Source organism: Cyphomyrmex costatus, unplaced genomic scaffold, assembly GCF_001594065.2.
Source record: "Cyphomyrmex costatus isolate MS0001 unplaced genomic scaffold, Ccosl1.0 scaffold401, whole genome shotgun sequence".
In the NCBI taxonomy this organism is placed as follows: domain Eukaryota; kingdom Metazoa; phylum Arthropoda; class Insecta; order Hymenoptera; family Formicidae; genus Cyphomyrmex; species Cyphomyrmex costatus.
This window is the reverse complement of record NW_017278220.1, coordinates 19316-27400: the sequence shown is the minus strand read 5'-3', so window position 1 is coordinate 27400 and position 8085 is coordinate 19316. Positions and strand designations below refer to the sequence as shown.

Here is an 8085-nt window from a genome sequence, read left to right as displayed (position 1 = left end):
CCACCCACATGTTTACATTTCTATCCATCGTCAGAAACACGTTTAAGCAAATGAACGTATATGTCATCGAGAGATTCAGTATCCTTTTTCAAATTAATACCATTTAACTGTTCTTTTATATGTTATGTCTTTGATAATAATCTCTTATTATAATTAGATTCGGAGTCCATAATTTTCGTATTCTTCCAGTCAAAGACATGATGCATGGTTTGTTAAAACTGAAAGTCTAGATGCATCAAGTTTTCTATTATTTATATGTTCATTTACTCTAGTACTTAATTTCCTCTTTGTCTGTCTTACATAAGTCACATTACAGTTCTCACATGGAATCTTATATACAACATTATTACTATTACCTTTTTCTTTTTTATCTTTAAGTACTTTAATAAATCTATCCAATTTATTCAAACACCTGTATCCAATACTATAGACTGATTCATTGAACATATGAGTAATTGAATATGTTACGCTATTTATAAATGGAAATACGATGAACTTTTTCTTATTTAAATCTTTATTACTTTCTCCCGAATTATCACTGAATGTGGAAGTAATTTTTTTAGTTTGTATACTAATATTTTTAATTCGTATACTAAATTGTTTGAAAATTAATTCCAGCGGATATCCATTATTTAAAAGGATTGAAATACATTTTTCTAAATTTTTCTAATTCTCATAGTAGTAAAGGTAGGTATGTTCCAACTCACACAGACGTGATTTAGAACCGTCCACGGCTGGGATAGCCAATGGCGTTGCTCGTTTTTGTTTGTGTGCGTGCGAGTTTGCGTGTGAAAGTAAAAAGCGCGGGAAATCGACAACGAAGGTCGCGCCTCGGTGGTGGGGGGCGCCCAGGCGCGGTCGCCATGGCGACGTCGCGGGCGCCGCGGCGAGCGCGCGAAGCGAGGTTATGTCTCTCTCGCGCCGCGCGCTTGTACAGGTTATGTTCGCGCGCATTTACAGGTTATGTCTACGTCCCCGCACCCCCCTCGGAGCTTCCGGAGTGGCGCGCGCGCATGTGGTAGTCACGTGATCGCGCGCGTTGGGTTATCAGGTTAGCATAAGCGCGCTCGCCGCGGGCGAGTGAAGCGAGGTCATGTCTCTCTCGCCGCGCGCGCGCGCTCTTACAGGTTATGTCTCTTCCCGCGCTCGCACCGTTGATCACGCGTGCGCGTCGAGATCCTCGCGAGCGGCGCGACGGTCGGTCGGTCGGTCGTCCTCCTCGTCGTCGTCGTCGTCGTCGTTCCGTTCGGTCGCGCGTCGTATCGTCGTTACACCTTTACGGCTGGAGAAAAAAAAAATGAAAATAATGAGGGGAAAAAAACGTGTTGGTGAATGTTCAGTTTGTCTTTACGACGGAACGAATAAACTAATCGTCAATTATTATTGTTGTTATTGTTGTGTTGTTACCGTTACGCGTTGCGCGCGTTCTCGCCTCGGGAGACGATTCTCACCTTTATTTTTTCTTTTTTTCCTCGATCTATCTATAGCCTTCAGGTCGCGCTCCGGAAACAATTCATTTCGACGAATGACTCATTCGATGCGCTCTATCTCTATCTCTTTCCCCCTCGTCTTCGCTGTTTTTCCGTTGCACGACGTGATCGGTCTTTTTTCTTTTTCGTCGTCTTTTCGCGACCTCGATCTCCTCCTCCTCCCTCTCTCCCTCTCTCCCTCTCTCGTCCTCACTCTTTTCCGTTGCGCGGCGTGATCGGGTTTTTTTCCTTTTCGTCGTCTTTTCGCGACCTCGGTCTATCTGTCGCCTCCAAGGTCGCGCCTCGGATGACTCACTCGTCGCGCTCTATATATCTCTCTCTCTCGTCCTCTCTCTTTTCCGTTGCGCGGCGTGATCGTTGCGTGTATGCTTTTCTCAACAGGCTTCTCCATTATGTGGAAAAGAAACTAAGAAATAAATTGTTGAGTTGAATAATATACTTATATACAATGCACTTATTTTGTTTTATATTAATGTATATATATTTATTCGAAGACGCGCTCGCGCCTCCGAGTTAGTTTTTTTTTTCCGTTTTCCTCGTCGTTCGCTACGCGCTTACTATTAATTTATTCAAGGTCGCTCGTCTGAGGTTTTGCTTCGTCGTGCGCTACGCGCGATTGCGATTCATTTACATATAGTACTCAGGGTCGCATGCGTTAAATAAAAATACATTAATTTTTTGTCGTGTAATTCAGTCAGATTGAATGTGAAATTGGTTTTTTATTTGATTCTAGTGTTGTTAATACATGAGTGAATACAATTAATAATAAAAAAAAAAAATGTTTATTCGTAAAGCGTTTAATTCGGTCCGAAGATCAGTGCGATTAGTTCGCAATCGATTATGTCGTTGCGATCGAAATATTCATTTTCGTATATGGTTTTTTGTATTTTCGTAGAATCGTTCACATTAGCCGCGATATTGAGAAGACGCGAGTACTTTTTGTCTATGATGTCGGTTACATTGTCGAATGAGGAAATGAGACGATTGACGCAATATTCTAGATTGAATAAATTGACAACTGTACTGTTTGACAAGGTCATTCGTGAAGATGTCGAATCAAGACGCAACATCGGTATACTGTTAATTCGACCGAAATGCAATGTCACATTTCCGATGTATATTGTCGATGGCGCGTGTTTTTCTTTTGTATTTTCGGTTTGCAAAAGCGGCAATATGACGCGTTTATGTTCGACGAGCTCGCTCCATACGGTCGGTGAGAGGAACATCTCTTTGCCGTGACTGTCTCCAAGAACGACAGTTATCTCGCAGGGCAATTTGACGTTGATGCCGACGGTCAGATACTTGTATCCGGTAGTAGTTAAAGGATATCTTCGTTTCAATATGCGTACTGTGGTTCTGTTGCGAAAGAAAAAAATTAATTCAGAACAAAACAGTGATTAAAAAATACAAATACCTACGTGTCTTTTTTATCTGCTTTTTCGTTATATTGTTTCTGCATATTGTTCATTTCGGCATACTGTTTTTCCTTTTTTCCATCATGCTCCGTGAGTAAATGCTTTGCTGCCGTATTGTTGAAAACTCTTCTGATCTTCGCGTCATTCGTACGCTCGATGAGACGTCGAGAGTCGTCGTCGGTGTCGTTTGAAATCGCGTACCTGTCTCTCACGATGTTAATCGAACGATTCGTTCTTTCGCACTGATCGTCTGCGTAACCATGTAGTAATATATTATTTTACTTAAAACATCGTGTTAATCGTCCAATGCATCCTCTGCGGTGTATTCGAGTAATTTACTTAATTGAAGCAGTCGATTAAGAAGATCGTGCAATTTTCTTAGCAGTCCGTCTGTAGGACAATTGACGTTGAGTAGTTTCATGTCGAAATTATCGGCATTTGTTACTGTTTGGGTGAACTCGTTGAATTTGTAATATTGACGTTTGTGTAGGAAATAAAGAGAACCATCGATATATCGGAAGGCTAGAGTCGGAGATGGTGGTATTCCCGGAAATATCGATTTTAACGAGTGATATTCAGTAACGGTCATGTCGCATTCATTCATCAACGCTACGCTCTCGCCATCGAAGATCACGTACGTTTGTCCTCTGTTGGTGACCAATGCTGCGTTAACGCGCATTCCTGCGGGAAAGTGTAGGTCTGAATACGTTTTCGGCCAACCATTTTTCAATTTTAAACTCGGATAATCTATCATGTAAATGTTATTATTCGCGAATAGCACAATTTCTCCTGATGGCCGTTGATACGCGGCGCTTATTATTGAAACATTCGCCGGAAGAAAACGAAGATAGTCGTTGAGTGCTAGTAGTCCCTTGTATCTTTTATCATTGATGGCTATCATCCACATGCTCTTTCGATAAGTGACGAATATGCGTTGATTTAACACTAGTACATTGTCCACATATGGTAGATCGCACAGATCTTTTTGTGTTGATGTCTTACGCGTGTCTGTAGTTACCTGCGGAGATCTTATACTCGGTACTTTAATAGGATTTTTTCCATATAGACGTTGAATAGCTAAAATGTCCTCGATACTGAGTTTAACGGCTTTATTGGTGGCGTAAGGAAACATTAGAGAATCTCTGCGTGAATTGTGTGATAATCCCAATGAATGTCCGATTTCGTGCGTTAATGTGTAAAGTAAATGCTGCTTGTTTTCTGGTGTACTTTCGTTCAATTGTATATGCCAAGGTTCCGATACGTCTAAGTGTATCTCAGTGTTTTGCACGGGGTCGTTCGTAGGTGCAAACGCGTGTGCGAGCACTCCACCGGGTCCGTCAAAAAAACCGGAACAGATCACTTGCTTACATCTGCTGTCGACGTATGTGTGAATGCTTCCGCGGTATGATATCAAAATGTCTGGATTTAACGTTTGACGTTCGAATGTTAGAGACGTGTTCGCCTCCCATATTGAGAATGCGTATTTCGCGAGTGTCAATGTTTTCGCGTCCGCTAAGTGAAAGTTCCACGTAAGATGGGTTTTTTTCCATTTCACTGTATCCGTATTTTGTTCCTGGAGTGGCATATCTGGAAGTCCACATCGAGGTTTTCGTATTTGATCTAACGTATTATCGTTCAATACACCGTTACCCGGTATTTGATAGTATTCTTGAAATAATGCGATAGCCTCTTTAATTTTTTCATCCTCGATCGACGTGTGAGTAGTAACATCTGCCTCGTTCAGGAAACCGTATCTCTGCAGATATTCTATCACTTCTGTGTTTACGAGATTGTTTATCGTCGGCGTCGACGCGCATACCGTTACGGAAACGAAAGCGACGAGGTAAGCGAGAGACATCGCGGCGTACGTGCACAGCGGAAACGTACTGTTCGACCGTTAATCGCATTCTGCCGAGTATGGGGGAGGAGGAGTGGTACATGTGTCTATACATAGACACAGGAAATGAATCGGTAGGAGTGTCAATAAACGTGGTACAGTTCGTTTCAACATTTTTATTTTGTGAAGCATACATTAAAAACAGTTAACCTATAATATCGTCTAAATCGTTATGTTTATTGTTAGATAATTTTACGAACGACATTTGTCAATGGATTGTACTCTATTACTCTGTCATGAATAATTAGACAATAGGCCGTGGTGTTCGGTGGAATGTTTGCTCTACATTCGAATTCGATACGAATGTCCACGGTTGCGCTTTTTACAGATTCGTTTTGACGAGAGCAATCGATCACCACGAGTGGCGCGGACGAAATAAATTGCGCGAGTGATAACAAAGTTTCGTTTCTTTCGTAGCCGTAGTACGAGTTCGCAAATTTTGCATACATGTCGTATAGTGTTGCGACTTTATTACGTTCGAAATCCACATTCATATCATCGTATGGAAAAAAATCGGAGTTCAAAAAGAGTTTCACGTTGACGAGCGCGCACGCGTCGAAACGAGTAATATCTTGAGAGAGTACGTTTCGCTTTCCAGTTTGAAGCGAAAGGATCACGTATCGTGGTTTTTCCAAATGCGACGTTGTCTTCACAGCCCACGAATGCTTCGTCGTGCTCTGAAGTAGAGGAAACTCGTACAAATCCCAACATCGAAATCCCATGCTGAGATATCGTCCGTTTTCCAACGTTCGCAAGAGTGATAATTTGTTTACGTCGTTCAGTATCACGTGCGGCATCTTCCATTGCACTTTTGATAATGTGAGTGTAAATTCCTCGGTGTCGCTAGCGATAACGCAATTGTTGTCGTTACGCGCACGTATCAGAACGAGTTCATGTCGGGCGTTTATCACTATACGTTTGTAGTCCTCACAAAATCCAAGAAGTGTGTTGAGCGGTACACAGAAGTTAAACTCTTCAGATGTTGTTATTGATCGATCGAGCAATAAGTCTAGAGAAAGTGTAATTTTGCATCCTGCATTCTCTAACGTTTTATTTCTTTCAGCTGTCAACGAAATGTAATTTTTAATAGTGCTTGTAATACCGACGTTTCTGTTTCTGTCAATTTCAACTCCGTCTAATTCGTAACGAATCTCGTCGAACATGAATGCGACGCAGTTATTCGTCAGTTTCGGTGTTTGGTTGGTACTTCCTTCCTTCTGTTTTTTGACGAATTTTCCCTCGATGTAGAGTACACTTTCGCACGGTAACGTGTAGAGATCCTGATGTTGAATCGGTATTCGTATTTCATCGCTGTATCCGAATGTAGTGTTAGCGTACGGATTGTACGTGTGAGTCTCTATTTTAACGATGCGATCGTCGAAGATCGGAGCACCTCCGATCTTCAGGATGTCACGATTCATTTCTCACGACGAATCCGAGTGACCGTAGAAAGGCGACGTTCCTCGCGTTTAATCGACCTCCTCTTTTTTGTTTTTTCGTTCGATTGTATCGATTTTTGAATGGCTTCCACAATGTCGATGTTTGCGATACGTTCACTCCGTCGTACGAATCGTTCAGGACGAGCATCTTCCACCCTCGAACATAGTTTTCCTAGCGTTTACGTCGTATGTGTAGTCGAATCGATATCTCTTCGCCGCGAAAGTCGATCAACTGTCCGTTTTGATCCACTACACGTATCGTTATATCGGTAATGTTTCGTGCGATGACCGGGAGATAAATGACGTGCGCCGGAATAACGGATAGTTTATATCCTGGAGAAACGTTCGCCGCAAATTCGTGTATCGTGTGTACTGGTCTGTCGTTGTTGTACGCACCCGAGGTAATGTTACACTCAACGCGAATTATATTCACGTTCATAATTTTAACCGGTTCGTTCGATACGTGCCACTTGTTCGGTCGTAACATACGAGACGAAAAGCCAAATAATGAACCGATACTGTTCGTTTTGGAAAAATCCACTAGATATTTACACTTGATCTCACTTCTCATGGTGTTTTCGTTCGCGCGAAGAATCAATACAGATTTCGCTCGTTCCATAGTTCTTTCGTCCTCGAATATTAGATCTACCTCGTCGAATTCTTCGAGTTCGTCATTGTTGATAGTACTCGGTAGTGTATTGTGAACTATAGCAGTCCTCAGATACTTTTCGATATCGTTCAATTCGTACGAACCTACGGGAATCGTGATCGTAATATCGTCGGTGTCGAAGTGGAATTTATTATTCGAGGAGGTGACGTTCGGTATCGTGTTGTACGTTTCGAAATTCGTAAGACCCAATTCGTATTCGCTATCGCTCAAGTCTAAAGCGGGGAAGTAATTCGCCGCGAGGACACTCTTTTTTCCCGTTAGTGAGAGAGTCAATGACATGATCGTAGCGCGAAAGCCACCGCTGTACTGTTCGGATTGTAGCGCGATCTATCACACGAGGACTTTTTTCCACTTTCAATCGATCTCCCAGAGAAACCGTAGACACAACTGACCGTAAATGCTTTGATCGTACGACTGATACGATCGTCTGCTGTATGCAATGTTACCTCCGAGATATCGTTCCACTTCTTTCGGTGGTCTCAGATTACCGAAACCGTCGAAGTAGACAGATTCGTTTCCCCTCTTCGCGTAAGCGACCCAGTGTGTACCGGGGGCTGTCGAATCGTCGAGATACCGCTCTCGTTACGACGTGGTTTCGCGGGCATCGCATCGCGCATGAATACACCTCTGAAGAATGGCAATTTTAAAAGATACGCCGAACGACGTAATTGCTCGTTCGTCGTGATTCCGAAGATCGGTAATCTAAGATTCTCTACCGTTTTCTTCCATGATGTTTTTTTTTATCCTCTTCATTCTCTTCCTCACGCGACCTCCAAGTTTGTGTGACGCGCAATGTACAGACCCTCCATCGCGCAATTGTGACGTTGTAATTTTTCGAGTTGTCGTAGAGCGGCTTTTCGATCGCCCACTGCTTTTGCCACGCTAGCTGCTCCACCGATCAAAGATCCGAGCGCACCCAACACCGGTAAAATTGGCAGAAAACCACTGCGTTTCGCTACAGATAAAATCCTCGTTTTCCTTGATTTTTTTCTTTTTCTCACACCCATGCCCAATTTTGTCTTCGCCTTCATGGCTACCCACACGGCGGTCGCGACGGCTTTCTCACCGAACGTCGAATCGCTTGCTGTAATACGCTGTTTTGCTTTCTCGGTGAGAGCTCGATCAGCACTGTGTCGACTGGCGAATTTGCTTTGCGAATACGCGATATCGTGTT

General features: G+C 42.8%; 1 protein-coding gene across 1 annotated transcript; it reads right to left on the bottom strand.

Moving 5' to 3' along the window:
• Nucleotides 1-4984: 4984 nt before the first annotated feature.
• LOC108777063 (uncharacterized) lies at nucleotides 4985-6223 on the bottom strand. The gene has a single exon (XM_018543858.1). It carries the CDS (start codon nucleotides 6221-6223, stop codon nucleotides 4985-4987), a length of 1239 nt encoding a protein of 412 aa, XP_018399360.1.
• Nucleotides 6224-8085: the final 1862 nt, after the last annotated feature.

Excerpts from the sequence above, each read along its gene's own strand:
- LOC108777063 (XM_018543858.1), bottom strand. The coding sequence starts at position 6,223 with ATGAATCGTGACATCCTGAAGATCGGAGGTGCTCCGATCTTCGACGAT.